Here is a 22,717-nt window from a genome sequence, read left to right as displayed (position 1 = left end):
GCTCACATTGACTGTACTGCGGCAAAGTGGCTCGATTCCGTCCAGCGACGTAGACCCTTCTGGGTGGCGTGCGCGTGCCGCCGGAGGCTCGCTCCCGCTGTATTCAGTCACAGCGGGAGTCGGGCCAGGGGAGGAGAGGCGGTGATCACCGCTGCTCTTCCCCAATCGTCGGGGATCGAGTGAGGAAATCCGCCCACTTGTGTAAACAAAGCGGGCGGATCTCCTATGTGACAGGCATTGACAGATTACAGGATTCAGCATAGCTGAACCTGCGATCTGTGTCTGTGTCACACAGTCCCCTCCCCCCCCCCCCACACACGTCAGTAAGCACCAGGCATACATTAAACCCCTTGATCACCAATAAAGTTAACCCCTTCCCTGCCAGTGTCCTTATTACAGTAACAGTGCATATTTTTAGCACTGATTACTGTAGTAACGTCACTGGTCCCCCCCCCAAAAGTGTCAAAAATGTCAGTCAAGGGTCCGATCTGTCCGCCGCAATGTCGCAGTCCCGCAAAAAAAATCGCAGATCGTCGCCATTACTAGTAAAAAAAAAAAAACAATAAAAATGACATAAATTTCCCTTAGTTAGTAGCTGCGATAACTTTTGCGCAAACCAAAATACGCTTATTGCGATTTTTTTTTTTTTTCACCAAAAATATGTAGCAGAAAACAAATTGGCCTAAAATGTTAAATTTTTGATTTTTAAATTTTTTTGGGGGGGAATTTCATATAAAAAAAAGTGAAAAATATTGTTATTTTTTCAAAATTGTCGCTCTTTTTTTGTTTATAGCGCAAAAAGTAAAAATCGCACAGGTGATCAAATACCACCAAAAGAAAGCTCTATTTGTGGGGGAAAAAAAGACATGAATTTAATTTGGGTACAATGTCGCACGACCACGCAATTGTCCGTTAAAGTAACGCAGTGCCGAATCTTAAAATATGGCCTGGTCAGGAAGGGGGTAAAATCTTCCGGTGTTAAAGCGGTTAAAAATACGCTAATTGAGAATTTTTTTTGTCAAAGACATGTAGCTAAATACATTTTGGCCTAAATATATGACAAAAATTGAATATATTGGATATTTTTTAACTGTCAAAGTAGAAAAATATTGTTATTTTTACAAAATGTTCGCTATTTCTTTATTAATATCGCAAAAAATGAAAAGCGCAGAGGTGATCAAATACCACCAAAAGAAAGCTCTGTTTGTGGGAAAAAAAGGACGTAAATTTTGTTTGGGTACGGCGTTGCATGACCGCGCAATTGTCAGTTAAAGTTGCACAGTGCTAAGTTGCAAAAAGTGGCCTGGACGTAAAGCAGGAAAATCCTCCGGTGGTAAAGTGGTTAAACAAGTTTTTTTTTTTTTTACAAGGTGAGGGTTTACAATGACTTGAACCTTCTCTTGCAGGAGGTGCGGATGCCGGAGGTGCTGTATGAAGAGGTTATAGAGGTGGAGGAGAGAATCGTCCTCCAGCAATCTGACTGTCGGCTCCAAAAACAGCCTTCAACGAAGACCTTCATAGGTGAGCCTAACCAGTCACAAATCAATGTCACAATTCCTGGCAGTATTAATGTAAAGAAGTAAATATTTCTTCTCCTCTGAGGTGCTGACAATATGGGATGCCGGGTTTTTGTGCAGGAGGTGAAATTTGTACAAGTTGAAACATTTTGGTACATAAGAAATGTTGGAAAGACACAAGGATTAGAGATGACGAGATACCAGGGGGGTTGGAGAGTTTACAATGCATTGTGCATGACCCGTGGTAGACCATAAAGTCCTCAGTAGTGATGGGCTGAACACCCCCCCCCCCCCCCTGTTCATTTTGCACCAGAACATCTCGAACAGGGAAAAAGTTCTAATGAACATGCGAACTCTATTAAAGTCTATGGGACACGAACATGAAAAATCAAAAGTCCTCATTATAAAGCTTATAAGCAAGTTATTGCCATAAGAGGACCTGGTTACAATGCAAACATTATTTAAAACAACAGTTTTTTTTTTTTACAGTTTTAATAATGCTTAAATCGAAATGATAAAAATGAAAAATTCCTTTAAATATCGTGCCGGGGGGGTCCCCCCTTAATGTGCCTGTAAAGTGGAGCATCTGTATGATGTATGTAGCCTGCTGCAGCAATACTGTCATTTCTACATGGAAAAAATGTCATTTAAACTTGCTTGCGGCTGTAATGTGTTGTCGGCTCCCGGCAATACACATAAAAAACATGAAAAAAACGGCGTAGGGTCATGGGATTGGCACCACCACTGCCACTAATCCATCCCCCCTCACTGCCATTGATGCCACCCCCCTCACCACCACCACTAATCACGCCCCTCACCACCACCACCGCTGCCACTAATCCCAACACCTTCACCAACACCACTGTCACTGATTCCACCCTCTTCCCCACCACCGCTGCCACTCATCCCATCCCCTTCACTACCCCCACTGCTACTCATCCCATCCCACATCAGCTGCCACTCATCCCACCCCCCTCATCACTACCAACCCCCTCACCACCACTGCCACTGATCCCTCCTCCCTTCGCCACCACCACTGCCAGTCATCCCACCCTCTTCACCACCACTGCTGCCACTGATCCCACCTCCCTTCACCACCTCCCCTGCCACTCATCCCACCCCCTTCATCACCACTGCTACTCATTCCATCCCGCCATCACCACTGCTGCCACTCATCCCACCCCACCACCACTGCTGCCACTCATCCCACCCCACCACCACTGCTGCCACTCATCCCACCCCACCACCACTACTGCCACTCATCCCATCCCACCACCACTGCTGCCACTCATCCCATCCACCAACCACTGCTGCCACCCATCCCATCCCACCACCATTGCTGCCACCCATCCTACCACTGCTGCCACCCATCCCATCCCACCACCACTGCTGCCACTCATCCCATCCCACCACCACTGCTGCCACTCATCCCATCCCACCACCACTGCTGCCACCCATCCCATCACTGCTGCCACCCATCCCATCCCACCACTGCTGCCACTCATCCCATCCCACCACTGCTGCCACTCATCCCATCCCATCACGGCTGCCACTCATCCCATCCCATCACGGCTGCCACTCATCCCATCCCATCATGGCTGCCACTCATCCCATCCCATCACGGCTGCCACTCATCCCATCCCATCACGGCTGCCACTCATCCCATCCTATCACGGCTGCCACTCATCTCACTCCTCCACCACCGCTGCCACTCATCTCACCCCCCACCACCGCTGCCACTGATCTCATCCCCCCCACCACCGCTGCCACTGATCCCATTCCATCCCCCCCATCACTACCACCACCGATGCGAATCATCCAACCCCATGCTCCAGTGGGTCCATGCCTCTGTACACCTGGATAGGAGGAGCAGCAGGGCAGCATATAGAGGATTCAATCCCCTCTCCATTGCAGTAGATCCTCTGTATGCCGCCCCTCCTATCCAGGTGTACAGGGGAGACGCATGGGGCTGGGTCGCCTCGGGGGGTCAGAGGGGCCCTTCATGGTTTCTTGCACCGGGGCCCTGAAGGCTCTAATTACGCCTCTGCCAGCAGAGATACTATACAGCCTGCCATCACTGTCAAAAAGCCAGAGTGATGGTGGAGCAACCCCTACTGGACATTAATAAGAACAGACTCAATGCTGGATCTTAACCAAAAGGCAGAGAAGAGATTGCTCTAGCATTCATTTCATATTTCATTGTGATGTGATAATTCAAATATCTGGACTATATAATAGAGATTCATGGCATGGTGGCACCATTCTTCTTGGGTGATACGGGTTGTCCAGCTGGTTGTTGCTGTAGCACCCTCATACTCCATGCATTTTCCAGGAGAGGTACAATAGGAATAGAAGTAGGGATTAGTAGTCTTTTTAGAACCCTCATTGTTCTCCTATGTTTAGGTTCCACAGGGGACTCTCTGGAGGTCTGGGAACCGCTGAATCTGGAACATCTGAAGACCAAGCTACAGGGGGCGCTGTCTCGCGGGATTCGCAGCCTGGCGGTGGTTCTAATGCACTCATACACGTGAGCAGCACCAATACCCACCTATCCATTATCTGTGCTGAAAATTGTATTTTTTTTTTTGCAACAGATAACAAAGGATGTTTAATACTGACTGATAATTCTACAATGAGATTGGTCCTTATTCTGCCTTCACCCCGCAGACGTCTATATCAGTGGCAGGGTCGCTGATAAGGCAATACAGCCAGCCCTCCTATACTGGGCCCGGGCCTCATCAGTTCAAAAGGGGGGGGGGGCCCAGGCACCTGCTGACCAGGAGGGCCGGCTGTACTGTCTTATTGCAGACACCGATCCTCTTCTGTCTCCCACTGCAGCACTGCCAGCTTCTCCTCCTCTCCCTCCAGCTTCACTGCAGGGGGATTGGTTCTAGCACATGCGCCCCTTCTATCTGCTGTCTGAGCCCCCTTGTGTGCCCCTATTCCCCCCTCAGCACACAGGGGGATTTAATTTCCTGCCCCCTTACTTTCCTGAATGAACACAGTGAGTGATCAGTACCAATCACTCCTGCGTCCGTCCATCACTGAATCATAGTAAGCTGTGTTTACTATGCTTCAGTTTGTGAATGAGCATGAAGCCTCAGAGTGCTTCCTATACAGTCATCTGTGCAGCTGAGGGTGAAGATAAATGGACTGAGGGAAGCTGGAAGAGCTGCGGGGGAATAGGGGCACACAGGGGGCCCAGGCAGCAGATGAAAGGGGCGCATGTGCTAGAACCAATCCCCCTGCCAATAATTGGTCTCAGTGGGAGGAATAGTTCCCTTATCACTGGTGTCAGTGAGAGAAATGGTCCTTCGTTTCCATTGCCAGCATCATCAGACACTCTCCCAGCTTCCCAGTAGGGTCCCCTTACATCCTCAATATCTTCCCAGCGCCTCATTCTAGCCTTTCCTTCCCGAGTACTGTTCACCATCCCCCATGAACCTTCCTCTCATTGTCCAGGACTAACATTGGCTGATCCCAAGCCAAAAGGAATGATTTGGGATACATCTTAGAACAGAACGGTCTTGCTGGTCAACCTTCCACCCAACCCCCCTCCAACATAGGTGTCACAACCTATTGCCTTAGAGCAGGGGTGTCAAACTCAATTTCAGTGTGGGCCGCATCAGCATTAGGGTTGTCCTCAAAGGTCCGGTTGTATCTATAAGACTATGCATCTACTTAGATACTTAGAAGTATGCAGTGTACAGAGTGTAGAGTTCACGAGTGTGCTACATACAGAATGCAGAGTTCAGGGGTGCGCTATGTACAGACTGCAGGGTTGAGGAGTGTATGACATACAGAGTGCAGGGTTCAGGTGCGCTATGTACAGACTGCAGGGCTGAGGACTGTATGACCTACAGAGTGTGGGGTTTATGGGTGCGCTATGTACAGAGTGCAGGGTTGAGGAGTCTATGACATACAGAACGCACCCATAAACCCTGCACTCTGTATGTCATACACTCCTCAACCCTTCACTCTGTACATAGCGGACCCATAAACCCTGCACTCTGTATGTCATACACTCCTCAACCCTTCACTCTGTACATAGTGCACCCATAAACCCTGCACTCTGTAAGTCATAGACTCCTCAACCCTGCACTCTGTACATACGGCACCCATAAACCCTGCACTATGTACAGAGAGCAGGGTTAAGGAGTCTATGACCTACAGAGTGCGGGGTTTATAGGTGCCGTATGAACAGAGTACAGGGTTGAGGAATCTATGACTTACAGAGTGTGGGGGTTCATGGGTGCGATATGTACAGAGTGCAGGGTTGAGGAGTGTATGAAATACAGAGTGCAGGGTTTATGGGTGCGCTATGTACAGAATGCAGAGATAAGAAGTACGTGGTGTGAAGAGTTCAGGAGTGTGCGGAGTACAGAGTGCCCCTTCCCCACCCCCCAAAAAGCTCCCTTGCATCTCATCTGGCTCTAGTACTTCCCGGCAGTGCAGGTGGCTCCGCGTCTCTCTCTCACTTGAAGGGAGATCATTGGTCGGTACTACTGTGCCCTGCTGTGAGTGCATGCAGGGTAGGCAGGGATCTGCAAGAGCCGAAGGTGGCGGAACGGCATTCCACCACGTTCCAGCTGAAAAAAAGCCCTGGGTACGAGGGCCACATGTTTGACACCCGTGCCTTAGAGTGTGCACCCCAAAGCTCAAACACACAGAAACACACACCCTTCTAAAATACACGTGAACAAACATTCTAAAATCTAATAAAACATGGATGGATTTTTTTAACATTTTTCTTTTTTTACTTTTTTTTTTTTAGGAGCCCCATTGGGGGTTCTTTGAGATATTTTGGGTCTAAACAGACCCCCCTGATGTCTCATTTTTGAGATCGAGAAAGAGACTGACGACAGAGATTCCCCAGCCCCTTTCTCTGCAGCCTCAGCTGCACTGGACAGGGAATGAATGGGAAGTGCTCTGTGCTGAGCGGCTTTCTGTTCATTCACAAACTGTAGCATAGGAAACACAGTTTATTATGCTTCGGTTAGGAATGGACACAGGAGTGATCGGCACTGATCGCTCACTGTATTCATTCATAAAAGGAAGGGGCCAGTAAATGACCTATTTACCAGACCCTTTCCCACGCTTTATCCTGAAATACCCCCCCACAACAGCCAGCGAGAGAGGAGGGAAGCAGGCAGCACTATGGGAGGGGGGGGGGGGGAGGTCAGGGGAGCACAAGGGGACTGGGGAACAGGAAAAAGAGGAACAGGCAGGGACAGGAGGTATGGCATATACTGGTACCAATCCCCTGTATTTTCCTCCTCTTGAATGCTGCCAGAGGGAGATGAGAAGAAGCCTGCTTTCAGCTGCGGCATAAGGAAAATTCTTATTGGTTACCCTGGATTAGGGTGTGCCCAGGCACACCCGTCACACCCTGTGTGCACCCCTATGCCCTTCAGCCTTGTACCAAGTTGAGTTATGTTTATGTATCTATGCAATGTTCTAATGAACATGAATACAGTACATGAAACCTTTGCAGGTCTATCCACTTGCTGACCAGCTGCCGTAAAACGTATAACTGCAGGTCGGCAGGTTCCCGCAAACGGTTCACGAGAGTAATCCTGGAGGCGCGAGCCCATTCGCCAGCGGAGAGGCCGATCCACGGAGCCGCCCGCCATGATTACCGCCGGGCATCTGCGATCGCTCCCCTTGGAGAGAGAACGGAGGTCTGCTGATATAAACACAGCAGACCGTTGTTCTCTCAGGAATCAATACAGAGTTCCTGTGATCCTCCTATTTAGGAACACAGATCTCTGTGTTGATTCCACAAGCCCCTCCCCCTCGCAGTTAGAAATCACTCCCCTAGGCTCACATTTAACCCTTTGATCTCCCCTGGGTTAACCCATTCCCTGCCAGTGTCATTAGTACAGTGACAGAGCATATTTTTAGCACTGATTACTGTGGTAATGTCACTGGTTCCCCCCCCTCCTCCCCCCAAAAGTGTAAACAATTATGTCAGTTAGGGGTCCGATCTGTCCGCTGCAATGTCGCAGTCCCGCTAAAAATCGCAGATCGCCGCCATTACTAGTACAAAAAAAATAGAAGAACGGTCAGCTGAGTTTACAACAGCTGACCGTCCTTCCCTCTCTGCGGGGAGAGATTGCGGGTGGCCGGCGGCAATCGGAGCTGACGGCCCCGTGCATCAGAGTCCCCGCTGCCGAGTGGGGGTGGGAGGGCACCGGCAGTGACGCATGCTCGGCCCCTAGCACTAGGCGCATGACCGACATAGTCCTATGCCGGTTCGTGCAGGAAGGGCTGCCTGCCGCAGTAAAACTTTTTCTTTATTTTTACAATTTGTTATTCTTCTACAGCACAAGGCAGCCTGCAGTGCTTTGTGTGTGTGTGTGGGGGGGGGGGGCGGCATAGTAAAAGGGGGGCACACAGGGCGGCACAGTGAAAGGGGGCATGCAGGGGGGCACGCGGGGAGGGGGGATCAGAAGCAGGCAGAACAGGGGAAGGTTGATCAGTGTCAGAGAAGTAATTCAAAGAAACAATGCCCTGTGTCTCTCCCTGCAGCAGCTGAAAGCTGGCAGGAGGGGGGCAAAACTGGCTTTTAGCTGCTGCTGCAGAGGGCCCGCACAGGGCATTCTTTTGTAATTGCCCCTCTGCCCGACCACACTGATTCCTCATGCTGTTGGTGCCCCCCTGTTTGTCCAGCAGGGTCTGACTGGCAACTTTCAGCCCAGGGGGCAAGTACAAACCAGAGGCCCATGGTGCAGCAATTTGGCCCCCCCTCTCAATCTCCCTCTTCCTGGCCTCCTCCTGACCCCCATTCCAGGCTGAATGTACTCTCTACTCAGCGGCTGAATCCGGGTTCCCGACCTGGCCAGCAGGGGGCAGTTGGGGGCAGCTGGGACAGCTCGGTTGGGGCTGGAGGAGAGTCTCCAGTGGGGCATGGAACCAGTCTCTGCTCAGACACAGTTTGCACCATCCATGCTGAGGGGGGGGTGAGGATTGCACTCTGTCCTTGTCTTCGACCCTCACTCAGTAGGTCAGCGGCAGGGATTTTTTACTTCACCAGAAAACATTAGGCATGACTGTGGCAGAAGCAGTGCAGCCTTTTTACTGGGCATCAGAGTGGCCCAGGGGGCAGTTGCCCCCCTGCCCCCTGGCCTAGTCCTCCCCTGTTGCCTGGGCCTCCTACAGAAGGACTGGTGGTCCCCCCCCCCCCCTATCAGCGGCCCTGCAATGTGGTGCAAGTCAAAATGAATGGCACTGCAGCAAACTACACAAGTTGGCACACAGGACGACACTGATGTGAAGAGGACTTTTAAGAGAGGAGATCTTTGAAGGTGAGAAGATCCTCCAATGGTTGCCCTGTGTTTGGAGATGCTCAGTGATCTGTCTTTGTACGTTCCCCTCAGGTGGTCCTCACATGAACACCAGGTTGGAGAATTGGCCCGTTCTCTAGGGTTCACCCATGTCTCTCTCTCCTCGGAGGTGATGCCAATGATCCGCATGGTGCCCAGGGGCTACACTGCCTGTGCTGATGCCTATCTGACCCCATGTATACAGAGATACCTGGACGGGTTCAGCAGAGGCTTCAAGAACCAACTTAAGGTGAGACACAGCACCGGCTCAGAACGAAAGAATGCTTTCCTTTGTAAATCTGTAAATAAATAAGAGGGGGGGGGGGGGGTTCTGCACTGAGGTGAAAGAAACAGCTGTAGCCTCCCTTAAATATAACCCAAGGACTATATTGATAAGTAAAAAAAAGGGGGGGGGGGAGGGGTTGAGGGAAGGTGGCGCTGCCTAGGGAGATGATGTATCTAAAAAAGTAATAAATTATACCAAAGAATCAGTGGCGTATGATGAAATGCGTACGGCGCCGTCACGTCACTTCCCTTTCTGGGCTTTGGAACGCATTGCGTTCCGTCAAACCTCATTCAACGCTCTGATACCTCTGTTACTTTGTGAGTACCCTGTTTTGCCTTTTGCAATAAACCTTTTAAAATAAAAAAAACGAAGAGACACTTACATAAATAGCAGAAATTAAACGTAAAATCAAAGCCCGCCGGCCGGCTGGAGATCCGCCCGCCCGTTTCGTCACAACTGACGTCCTCCTGGGGTATTCATTTTAATATCATTATTTATTTACACTGCCACGTGTTTTTCCCAGCATTGGGGCACTTTATATTTTATACATTGCTGATATCATTATTAATTTACACTGCCACGTGTTTTTCCCAGTATTGAAGTACATTTAATTCATACGTCACTGATCCTTTGGTATAATTTATTACTTTTCTATATACATCATCTCCCTAGGCAGCGCCACCTTCCCTCAACCCCCCCCCCCCCTTTTTACTTTGTTAATGTGTGCTCCCTGATTTGGAACATCTCCCTTTTGTAGATTCTAGTGCGAAAAGTTTTCACAAATCCTATAAAATCAGGAGACTGAAATAATAACTAGAAGCACTATGCAAACCCTGCTGAATTTGGCTGCTGAAGCTAAAATGCAACTCCAGATTTTGATGAAGATTTTGCCTTCTATCTGCAGGATATACAGGTCCTCTTCATGCGTTCAGATGGGGGCCTGACTCCGATGCACAGCTTCAGCGGTTCCCGTGCCATCCTCTCTGGACCAGCAGGGGGAGTAGTAGGATACGCCATCACTACCTATCGGCCCGAAAATCCCCAGCCTGTCATTGGCTTCGATATGGGAGGTGAGATGGTTGATAAAAGGCTCAGCCGGTGTATATTATATTTTACAATCAGCCCTAGACTTCTGCAGGAGTTCTGTGCTATGAGATGCTGGGGGGGGGGGGGCAATTGTTTATTTTTTTTCACTGGTTGCCATTCATTTGTGTTATCTTGGCCTAAGAAGAAGTGACATTGTCCTAAAGAAAAAAATGAAAGTGGGGAAGAGACAGCGCTGGGACAAGCCACACTGTTTATGGGCGCCGCTGTGGAAATTTTGCCTTGACAAAAGGGCACTTTGGGCATCAAGGGGCAAAAGGGGCAGGTTCTCAAGCTCCCTCCACCCCCCCCCCTCTGCACATGCCTGCTGCTGGGAATGATGTGTGTTCTCACTGGGTGCCCTCTCTCACATGAATGGGAGAGGCTGGATCGGCTCTGCTTCTTCTCACCCCTCCCTCCCTGTGTCCGCCCTTCCCTCCCTGTGTCCGCCCTTCCCTCCCTGTGTCCGCCCTTCCCTCCCTGTGTCCGCCCTTCCCTCCCTGTGTCCGCCCTTCCCTCCCTGTGTCCGCCCTTCCCTCCCTGTGTCTGCCCCTCCCTCCCTGTGTCTGCCCCTCCCTCCCTGTTTCTTCCCCTCCCTCCCTGTGTCTGCCCCTCCCTCCCTGTGTCTGCCCTTCCCTCCCTGTGTCCGCCCTTCCCTCCCTGTGTCCGCCCTTCCCTCCCTGTGTCTGTCCTTCCCTCCCTGTGTCCGCCCTTCCCTCCCTGTGTCTGCCCCTCCCTCCCTGTGTCTGCCCCTCCCTCCCTGTGTCTGCCCCTCCCTCCCTGTGTCTTCCCCTCCCTCTCTGTGTCTGCCCCTCCCTCCCTGTGTCTGCCCCTCCCTCCCTGTGTCCGCCCTTCCCTCCCTGTGTCTGCCCCTCCCTCCCTGTGTCTGCCCCTCCCTCCCTGTGTCTGCCCCTCCCTCCCTGTGTCTGCCCTTCCCTCCCTGTGTCTGCCCTTCCCTCCCTGTGTCTGCCCTTCCCTCCCTGTGTCCGCCCTTCCCTCCCTGTGTCTGCCCCTCCCTCCCTGTGTCTGCCCCTCCCTCCCTGTGTCTGCCCTTCCCTCCCTGTGTCCGCCCTTCCCTCCCTGTGTCCGCCCTTCCCTCCCTGTGTCCGCCCTTCCCTCCCTGTGTCTGCCCCTCCCTCCCTGTGTCTGCCCACACTCCAGCAGCCCGTGTGCTGCGTGGGAATAGGATGTGTGGGCGGGAAGTTTAAATGGAGCAGCCGACAGCCACACTGTAATCCTGAAGCCGCTGTGACTGAGCTAGGAACCCGCCCCCCCCCCACACCTCCTTTCCTTACTTGCCAAAGAGCTTTGTTCCTTCAGCGTATAACAGTATTTTGTCCTATGTGCTTTTAGGTGGTAGTTAGGGGGTTAAACAGGCAGTGAGGAAATGCAATATATCCCCTCCTCACTGCATGTCAAATGCCTCTGAAAAGTGACCTGAGCACAGCGGCTCACTTTTCAGTGACCATCTCTTGTATAATATCCGGAGTGTCTAATCATCTCTTCTATCATGTCTGCAGTCTCTGACCATCTCCTGTATCATGTCTGCAGTCTCTGACCATCTCCTGTATCACGTCTGCATTCTCTGACCATCTCCTGTATCATGTCTGCAGTCTCTGACCATCTCCTGTATCACGTCTGCAGTCTCTGACCATCTCCTGTATCACGTCTGCAGTCTCTGACCATCTCCTGTATCACGTCTGCAGTCTCTGACCATCTCCTGTATCATGTCTGCAGTCTCTGACCATCTCCTGTATCATGTCTGCAGGCTCTGACCATCTCCTGTATCATGTCTGCAGTCTCTGACCATCTCCTGTATCATGTCTGCAGGCTCTGACCATCTCCTGTATCATGTCTGCAGTCTCTGTCTTACAGTCTCCTGTCCTCTGTCCGCAGTCTCTGACCATCTCCTGTATCACGTCTGCAGTCTCTGACCATCTCCTGTATCACGTCTGCAGTCTCTGACCATCTCCTGTATCATGTCTGCAGGCTCTGACCATCTCCTGTATCATGTCTGCAGTCTCTGACCATCTCCTGTATCATGTCTGCAGTCTCTGACCATCTCCTGTATCATGTCTGCAGTCTCTGTCTTACAGTCTCCTCCTGTCCTCTGTCCGCAGTCTCTGACCATCTCTTTTATCATGAACCATTTGAGGAAAATATGCTTATTAATAGTTTACCATCTGCCAATAAAAAAAAAAGTAGTATGTCCCCGGATTTCATTTTAAAAATCTGGTCACCTTACTTTACTTTAAACCAAACTATATTTACCTGCTCTCCAGTGCTGCATTGTCCCGGAGCCCCCAGCTGGCTGCTGATATTTATTTGGCTGGTTGGCTTGTAGCTGCTGATCTTTGAGATTGTTGGGATGACGCCTATCCTGCGCATGTGCGGGAGTTTATTCATCATGACATTGCCAAAAGGTTTTATTCATACAGGGTGTAGCACAGTATGCACTCCTATGAGGACTGTGTGCGCATGGGGGGGTGTACAGGTGGTGTTCCGCACATCCCAATGCAAACAGTCCCATGATGTCTGCTGGTATACAGAGGATGCACAGGTGCATCCACTGCTCCCAATTTGACATGGGTGGAGGTGCAGAATGCAGACAGTAGTATTTCTGTATGAATGAGGCCTAACAGTGATATCTTACCGCTGGCCATCGTATGACCTCCTGGGCTTCGGGTGGGGGTATCTGGATGACGGGAGCAGCTGCCAGCATCATTCAGATATTTTTTTGCAGCCGGAAATTCCCTGCACCATAAGAACAATCATAGAGGCTGTTCAGCCGCTTGATCGTTCCTACAGGCTGCGGCAGCAGGGGACATCCCTCCCGCCCGCCGCCCTCCGGTGCTTCTACTGGCTCCCCCGTGCGAACGGCAAGCCAGAGAAGGAATCCGCTGGCGGTGGAAGTGCACCATAGAGACTGCAAGGACCAGATGGTCCCCGGCAGCCTTTATGATTCTCAGAGGCCCGGGCGTGACGTTATGACGTCACACCCGTCCTGGCAGTTGTCAATATTGCCGTGATCTTGGCTGGATAGCCAAGACCGTGTGTTTGTTTGTTTTTTTTTGTTTTTTTTTATTTCAGTCATTCCAGCGGCCAGCCTATAGGAGAGATGTGAGGTCTTATTGACCCCCGATCTCTCCATAAAGAGGACCTGTCATACACTATTCCTATTACCGGGGATGTTTACATTCCTTGTGATAGGAATAAAAGGGATAAAAAAAAATAAAAAAAATTTAAGGAAAAGTGTAAAAAAAAATAAAAAATAAATAAACAATAAAAAATAAAATAAAAAATAAAAAAATTAAAAAAATAAAAATTTAAGGGAAAGTGTAAAAAATAAATAAATAAACAATAAAAAAATAAATAAAAATAAACAAAAAAAAAATAATTTTTTTTTTAAAGTCCCCCGTCCCCAGGTGCTCGCACACAGAAGCGAACGCATGCGTAAGTCGCGCCCACATATGTAAACGGCATTCAATCCATACATGTGAGGTATCACCGCGAATGTTAGAGCGAGAGCAATCATTTTTACCCAAGATCCCCTCTGTAACTCTAAACTGGTAACCTGTAAAATAAATGTTAAAGCGTTGCCTATGGAGATTTGTGAGTACCGAATTTTTGCATCAGTCTACGAGTGTACGCAATTTTAAAGCATGACATGTTGGGTATCTATTTACTCAGCGTAACATTATCTTTCACATTATACAAGAAATTGGGCTAACTTTACTATTTTTTTTTTTTTTTTCATAAAACTGTTTTTTTCCCAAAAAAAAAAAAAAAAAAAAACACGTTTGAAAAATTTCAGCGCAAACACTGTGTGACATAAAAAGTTGCAATGACCGCCATTTTATTTCCTAGGGTCTCTGCTAAATAAAAGATATATATATATATATATATATATATATATATATATATATATATATATATATATATATATATATATATATATATATATATATATATATATAATAATATATTTATTTATTTTTTTTCATTTTATTGCATAGTAACTTTACTGTTTATACTGTATGTTAAAGGACTGACGTTCCTCTGACTGAAAAGCAATCTGCATTTGGATTGCTTTTCAGAAGTGTTTGATAGGTGATGAGGGGGACATATATTGCCTCCGCACCACCTGTTTTAAGCCCCTTATACTGAACTACTGCACTGCAACTTTGTGCATTGCACGTGTCGCAGTTGCACTGCCCACATAAGGACTGCCAGATTTCACTTTACGGGTCCCCCTGAGTTACCAGCATGTAATAATGACAGTTTCTAGTTCTTACTTTCTCCTTCCTTGGCTCGCTCCAATAATCAGTATTTGGTTGCTGTTTTTGTTTTATTTTAAATGGGGATAGGAGAAGGGATACTCCAATATGAACTATAGACAATGCTTGAGAACTCCTATCTTACAATACAGCCAGGCTGTTGGTTCACCCTGCCACTATGGATGAACTTGAATTGAGTCTCTTTCCTTAAGACGACTTGGTGAAGTGACAATTACCTTCAGGACACTCTCACCAGCATCCTCTTTCTTCTTCACTGCTGACACCCGTCCACTGACTATCCTATACATGGGGTGGCCCCCCTCAGGTCAGGCCCCTTGACATGAGTCCCTGTACTCATGTTACTGTGGTCCCAGTGTCTCCCTCTGTCAGCTCTCCTGGACCTCTGGGTTCAGCTCCTCTCATACATTCCTCAGGCCCTCAGGATGACCTCCTGCGAGCGAGGTGCTGATTGGCTACAGGCAGGGCCAGTCCTCCTGTAGGGGGGCCCGGGCACACAGGGGGGCCCCAACGGCACGGGGAACTGGTGCAGATGGGCGGAAGGGCAATTACAGAAGGAAGCCCTGTGCGTCTCTCTGCAGCAGCTGAAAGCCAGTTTTCTCCCCCTCCTGCCAACTTTCAGCTGCTGCGGGGTCACGGACACAGGGCATCATTTCTGTAATTGGTTCTCTGACACCGATCCCCCTCCCTGTTCTGCCTTCTTCTGACCCCCCCCTTCCCATGTGCCCCCCTTTCACTGTGCTGCCCCCCCCCCCTCAGCGCTGCAGGCTTCCCTTTCCAGTAAAAAAAAAAATAACAAGTTTTAAAAAAATAATAATTAAACATTTAATACATTTTAAAAAATTTTAAAATTAAAAGAATTGTTACATTTTTTTTACATTAAAAAAGTGTAAAAAAGGGCTAATTCACGCAGGTTCTCTGTAATGTTTGTTTCCGATAAAAATTATGATTATAGTGTATATTTAGTGAAAATATTGATAAATTCGGGGGGGGGGGGGGGGGCTGCCAGGTAGGCTGCACGGGGGCCCTGTGATTCCTAACTGCAGCCCTGGTACAGGAGGAGCCAATCAGCGGGTCCAGCGGCCTGGATTGCCACCGGGCACCCGCGATCGCTCCCCGTGGAAGACAGAGCGGAAGTCTGCTGCCGTTCGTGGGCTCCGCGAACCAACGTGCAGGTATGGCGATTCGCGGGAACCTGCTGGTCGGCAAGTAGTTAACTGACTATAGCGCTGTCATGCGACGTTGTACCCAAATAAAAATTGATGTCCTTTTTTTTCCCACAATCAAAAGCTGATCCTGTCACGGAGATAAAAGAAGAGCTGATGCTCTCAACCCGCCCCCCTCAACACTGCGCCCAGGGCAGGTTTCCCCACTGCCCCCCCCCCCCTCCCCCACTTGTGCCGCCCCTGGGAAGAGATTTAACCTCTGTTGGGATTATATTGCTATCTGCCCGGGTCCAGAAGGAAAACCAGACAGCAATATAATCCCAACAGAGGTTATCCCAACTAGACTAAAGCTCAGTTTCCACTAGTGTGATTTGTCATGCATGACAAATCACAGCTCAATGGTTTAAATGGGACCCGTTCCCATCTATGCCACTTTCAAAATCAGCGACTTTGAAAAGGTGCCTGCACTACTACGATGCGACTTTGATCCAGAAAGTGTAAATTGGATTAAAACCGCACCCAAAGTCGCATAGAAGTCGCACTCCAAAGTCGCAATCTAGCTTGAAACTCATTGCTCACATGTAATGAACAATAGAAGTGGATCTGATCCTTCTAAACTTTCAAAAGTGCTCCTTTTTACCTTATTTCTTTCATATATTGCGCAGGTCGCGTGAAACCCGCCCCCCCTTCCCCTTTCTCCCTATCCCTCTCAGGAGAAGCTGCTGGCCTAAACGTGGCTATGAAGACAGGAGGAGATCATGTTCTGTGAAGGATAGGAGGGATGGGGGCGGGGCGGGGATGGGCGCGTCTAGGCATGCCTGTCTAAGAAAGACCGGCAACCTTATCAGGAAGTGAAATACAGCTGAGCAAATTCAGATAACCGAAGATAGTGTTGTCGGTGAAGAACAGGAAGAAGCCGATTGTCTAGGTTAGATAAGACTTTCTAAGCTACACAAGCGAAAATGAATAATATCAAAGATAAAGATATTTAAGATACTATTGATAGGAAAAATGTCATTTTTGACTTTAAAGTATTGTATATGAATATTTTGTCGTATTTGATTCCAGCCAACTGCACAAACTAAAGGCTCTATTTTTGATCTTTATCATAATATCCTTTCCTTTTTGCTGATACAAAAAGCTTTTTTTTTTTTTACAAACCTCAATAGCTAAAGTAGAAATTTGCACACGCAAGTTATTGAATTGGAGCAATGACTTTGTCTACTCCCCCATGCCTAGGGCCACTGATAATTATCACAGTTGGCCCTCCTTTACCAGGCCAGGACCCCACCAGTTCAAAAGGGGGGCTCGGGCACCTGCCAAGCCTTATTGCTGACACTTGTGACTCTTGTAGATCCCCTTTGCAGCCTTTACTCCCTTTCCTCTCTCCATCTGTGCTGCAGGGGCATTAGTTCCAGTATCCCCCCCCCCCTCTCCAGGCCCCCCTATGTTCCCCTTTTCCCCACAGCACTGCCGGATTCTCTCCTCTCCTGCTGGAAGCTGCTGAGTGCACACATGTTGATGTTTCAGAATGGAGAGTGGGAGGCCGATAAATGTCAAATTTACCGACCCCTTCCTCTCCTGAATGAACACAGTACTAATCGCCCCTGTGTCCATTCATCACTGAATCCTAGTAAACTGTTTACTATGCTTCAATTTGTGAATGAACAGGAAGCCGCTCAGCACAGAGCACTTCCCATTCATTTATCCGTGTAGCTGAGGCTGCAGAGAAAGGGACTGAGGAATCTGTGTCCTCAAATGTGAGACATCAGGGGTCTGTTTAGACCCCTGATATTTTACCAAACCCCCCGAACAGGGCATTAAAAAAAAATTATAAATAAATACATTTATAAATAATAAAATCCTAGAAAAATTATTATAAAAAAACAAATGAATGACTCAATCACACGTGCTTTGCTCTTTAAAGGGCAATCGGCATTGCCGGAAACACGAAAGCAAGCTACTCACTGATGGGGGAACCTCTGGGTGAGTCTAGGATGGAAAAGGACCTGGGGGTACTGGTAGACAACAGGCTTGGCAGTGGCATGCAATGCCAGGCCGCTGCAAGCAAAGCCAACAGAATACTGGGATGTATAAAAAAGGGGATTCACTCCAGAAATAAAGAGATTATTCTCCCACTCTACAAGACTCTGGTCCGCCCACATCTGGAGTATGCTGTCCAGTTCTGGGCACCGGTCCTCAGGAAGGATGTGCTGGAACTGGAGAAAGTCCAGAGAAGGGCAACAAAAATAATTAGGGGAATGGAGGACATCAGCTATGAGGAAAGACTACAAGCACTGAACTTATTCTCTCTGGAGAAGAGAAGATTGAGGGGGGATATGATATCAATGTACAAATACCGTACTGGCGACCCGAGCATAAGGAACAAACTATTCAGAGAGAGGAGATACAATAAGACACGTGGCCACTCACTAAAACTAGAGGAAAAATGGTTTAACCTGCAAAATACGTAGGGGGTTCTTCACTGTAAGAGCAGTAAGGATGTGGAATTCTCTTCCGCAAGCAGTCGTATCAGCAGGGAGCATCGATCGTTTCAAAAGACTATTAGATGGGCACCTTAAAGACCACAACATACAGGGGTATACAATGTACAACATACAGGGGTATACAATGTACAACATACAGGGGTATACAGTGTACAACATACAGGGGTATACAATGTACAACATACAGGGGTATACAGTGTACAACATACAGGGGTATACAGTGTACAACATACAGGGGTATACAGTGTACAACATACAGGGGTATATAATGTACAACATACAGGGGTATACAATGTACAACATACAGGGGTATACAGTGTACAACATACAGGGGTATACAATGTACAACATACAGGGGTATACAGTGTACAACATACAGGGGTATACAGTGTACAACATACAGGGGTATACAGTGTACAACATACAGGGGTATATAATGTACAACATACAGGGGTATACAATGTACAACATACAGGGGTATACAGTGTACAACATACAGGGGTATACAATGTACAACATACAGGGGTATATAATGTACAACATACAGGGGTATACAATGTACAACATACAGGGGTATACAATGTATAACATACAGGGGTATACAATGTACAACATACAGGGGTATACAATGTATAACATACAGGGGTATACAATGTACAACATACAGGGGTATACAATGTACAACATACAGGGGTATACAATGTACAACATACAGGGGTATACAATGTACGGTTAACAGCAAACACACACACACATCATAGGTTGAACTGGATGGACTGATGTCTTTTTTCAACCTCACAAACTATGTAACTATGTAACATTTGGATCGGTCTTCAGAGAGCAATTAACTGGCTGTGAGGAGGCATACCTCCTGTTTTGACCTCACACTTGGCACACGGTTTTGGGGCGCTTGCAGAGCAGAGGTGTTTACTTAAATGGGTCTTGTTCCATGGGGGGGGGTAAAATTAGAAAATATGTAACCGCTGGGGTGAAAATATGACCAGTATAGGTTTTTTTCTCTGCATGTTCGGGTGTTGGTAGTTAATTCCAAATCACCATCTCCCCACTCCAGATAATGTTCTGTTCTTGTTATTTGTTTTTTACCTTGTAGTAAGAAACAGCGTTTATACGGCGCATCCGGAAAGTATTCACAGCACTTCACTTTTTCCACAGTTTGTTATGTTACAGCCTTATTCCAAAATGCATTAAATTCATTATTTTCCTAAAAATTCTACAAACAATCCCCCATAATGACAACGTAAAAGAAGTTTGCTTAAAAATCTTTGCAAATTTATTAAAAAAGGAAATAAATCCCATGTACATAAGTATTCACACCCTTTGCTCAATACTTTGGTGAAGCTCCTTTGGCACCAATTCCAGCCTCCAGTATTTTTGAGTATGATGCTACAAGCTTGGCACTCCTATTTCTGGGCAGTTTCTCCCATTCTTCTTTCCAGGACCTCTCACGCTCCATCAGGTTGGATGGGGAGCGTCGGTGCTCAGCCATTTTCAAACTCTCCATTCAATCGGGTTCAAGTCTGGGCTCTGGCTGGGCCACTCAAGGACATTCACAGAGTTGTCCCATAGCAAGTGGTGTATTTAGCTTTTGTCCTGCCCCAGGCCTGACTAAACTCGTGCACCCCCCTAATTTAAATATGATCAACCCCATCCTGTCAAGGCCACGCCCCTTCCCATTTAAGACCCGCCCTGCTATCTGTAAACCACACTCTTTCCTCTTTAAGCCCAACCTTACATGCATGGTGAGCCTTAAGCACTTAAGCCCCGGAGGATTTGGCTGCTAAAAGACCAGGGGGTATTTTGCGATTCGGCACTGCGTGACTTTAACAGACAATTGCGTGGTCGTGCGACGCTGTATCTAAACGAATTTGGCGTCCTTTTTTTTCCCACAAACAGAGCTTTCTTTTGGTGGTATTTGATCACCTGTGCGATTTTTTTTTTTTTTTGATCACACGCTATAAACAAAAAAAGAGCGTCAATTTTGCAAAAATAACAATATTTTTCACATTTTTTTATATGAAATTCCACAAAAAAAAAAAAAGTAAAAATCAAAATTTTTTAACATTTTCGGCCAATTTGTTTTATGCTACATATGTTTGGTAAAAAAAATCGCAAAAAGCGTATTTTGATTGGTTTGCGCAAAAGTTATTGCGTTTACTAAGGGAAAGATTTTTGTCATTTTGGTTGTTTTTTTTTTTAACGCGTAATGGCAGCGATCTGCGATTTTTTTTTTTTTTTTTTTTTTTTTTTTTTTTTTTTTTTTGCGGTACTGCGACATTGGGGCAGACAGATCGGACCCTTGACTGACATTTTTGACACTTTTGGGGTTACCAGTGACATTTCTACAGTAATCAGTTCTATATATATGCACTGTTACTGTAAAAATACACTGGCAGTGAAGGGGTTAACTTTATTTGAGAGGGAGGGGCTGTGTGTGTCCCTAGGGGCGTGATTCTAACTGTGATTGGCTGTGGCTTGAGGTGTAGTTACACTGATCAACGGTCCTACATAGTAGAACTGTATGATCAGGGTTTCTACACAGGGGAGAATGACAGGCGGCTTGTTTACATAAGCTGCCTGCCTTTCTCCCTCTCCCCCGATGATCGCAGAGTGAGCGGCGGACATCGGGTCCGCCGGTCACACGCGCGGGGGGGGGGGGGTCCGTGACCACGCGGGAGCGCGCCAGCTGCGGCGTGCTCGCTCCGCAGAGCCTCACAGGCTAGTGACGTTAATTAACATCACTTTGCCTGTGAGGGGCTGACTGCCGCAGTAAATCTACTGACGGCAGTCGGCAAGTGGTTAAGCTGGCCATATTCTATACAATCTGATTGTACAATCTCCTTTTGAGCTACCATCAAATGTGTAGTACAAGGGCCTGCCTGATTGGATACAGAGTGAATGTATGTTTAGCTTTGTCCTTATATTACATGGTTTTGGTAAACATAAAGGAGAATGTTGGGTCAGTTTTATAGAGATTGTTGGAGAAAAAGAAGAAGGGATGGATGGATGGATGGATAGAGGGATTAATGAATGAATGGAAGGATGGACATATTTATGGATGGAGGAATGAATGGAAGGAGGGAAGGGTGGATGGGTGGACAGATGTATGGAATGTAAGTAGCTGTCACGCACTGAGCTGGTTTTCCCTTGACTGGCTCCCCCCCCCCCCACTGCAGAAGCTGACTTTAGTGAACCCCCCCGGACATACCTTTTGCACAGGGACTGGTAGTCCTTGCTGAGGGCTGCTGCATCACTTGAAGGTACACACCCCATCACTGTTGGATTACCTTGCCTGTCGGATGAGAGAGCTGGCCATAGCCGCAGCCATAGTCGGTGTGGGGAAGGCTGAAGGAGTCCTCCCTATACTCTTCTCTAGGATGATGGAGGGGAGAGGGATCAGGACTTTCCCATCACTCCCAGTCCTGGAAGATCCTAACCAGTCACCACAGGCTGGAAGACATCCTGGAAGATCCAGGAGAGAGGGGTTGGTCACAGGGTATTATTCCTGGTAGGCAGAGGAGAGCCCATGTAATATGGCAGCACACCCCTGAGCCAAGCATAATACATTCTTCTCCTATGGGGGGGGGGGGACACATCCTGGGTCACCCAGATAGGAACCCCCAAGATCCATGTCAGCGGTGTCAATGTCAGATGAGGAGGACTGATAGAGCCGGTCCCAGGTAGGGAGCAGTGAGGATCGTCCACTGTGTACACCGCACATCCCTCCCCTCCTCTGCCGTCCTTGGATCTCAGCATGACATTAAAGCGTAAGCTCACTGGACACCCTCCCCTTTCCCCCCTGTCCCCCTGTTCCAATGTCCTGCGATCCCCCACTGTCAGGACGCCGCTTCACAAGTCAGAGGATTTGAAAACCCAGCGGCATCCCCTACATCTGTAACTCTCAGCAGAAGAGGCATTCTGATTGGTCACCACCACCACATCAGATTCCGTCAAGCCCATCCTGTTATTATGCGGATGGCCCCCTCAGCGCTGGTGACACACACCACAACCAGTAGTTAGGACAAGCGGCCCGGTGGATGGGTTTCACCCCTCTGGGTTGATGTCACCCGGGTGGCACCCCCCCCCCCCCCACACCCCATAGCAACGCTACTGCTTGTGCTACACTAAAAGTTTAGTGCAAGCCGGCAGGGACTATTTTCGTTCAGGAGCAAACTGTTTTTTTTTTTCTCACAGGGAAGCTTTTTTGGCACCCACCCTGCAAAGTGCCACCCTAGGCCTAGGCCAAGATACAGCGCCTCCTTTAGCCACTCCTTTGTTATCTTGGCTGTGTGCTTAGGGTCGTTGTCCTGTTGGAAGATGAACCTTTGCCCCAGTCTGAGGTCCAGAGCGCTCTGGAGAAGGTTTTCATCAAGGATGTCTCTGTACATTGCTGCATTCATCTTTCCCTCAGTCCTTATTAGTCTTCCAGTTCCTGCCACTGAAAAACATCCCCACAGCATGATGCTACCACCACCATGCTTCACAGTAGGGATTGTATTGACCAGGTGATGAGCGGTGCC

General features: G+C 48.1%; 1 protein-coding gene across 1 annotated transcript in view; it reads left to right on the top strand.

The window, feature by feature from the left end:
* The window catches only part of OPLAH (5-oxoprolinase, ATP-hydrolysing), a gene marked incomplete at its 3' end in the record, with an annotated part of 124,080 nt that overhangs the window by 18,549 nt on the left and 82,814 nt on the right, over positions 1–22,717 (top strand). Inside the window, exons 4-7 of the mRNA XM_082257466.1 lie at positions 1,407–1,521; positions 3,921–4,044; positions 8,897–9,092; positions 10,033–10,198. Coding sequence (XP_082113592.1) covers positions 1,407–1,521; positions 3,921–4,044; positions 8,897–9,092; positions 10,033–10,198 — 601 coding nt within the window. The remainder of the gene's footprint in view (positions 1–1,406; positions 1,522–3,920; positions 4,045–8,896; positions 9,093–10,032; positions 10,199–22,717) is intronic.

This window comes from Pelophylax lessonae (genome assembly GCF_965119305.1).
Source record: "Pelophylax lessonae genome assembly, chromosome: 5".
Taxonomy (NCBI): Eukaryota; Metazoa; Chordata; class Amphibia; order Anura; family Ranidae; genus Pelophylax; species Pelophylax lessonae.
Note: the sequence above shows the minus strand (reverse complement) of the source record. Positions and strands in the feature narration are given on the sequence as shown.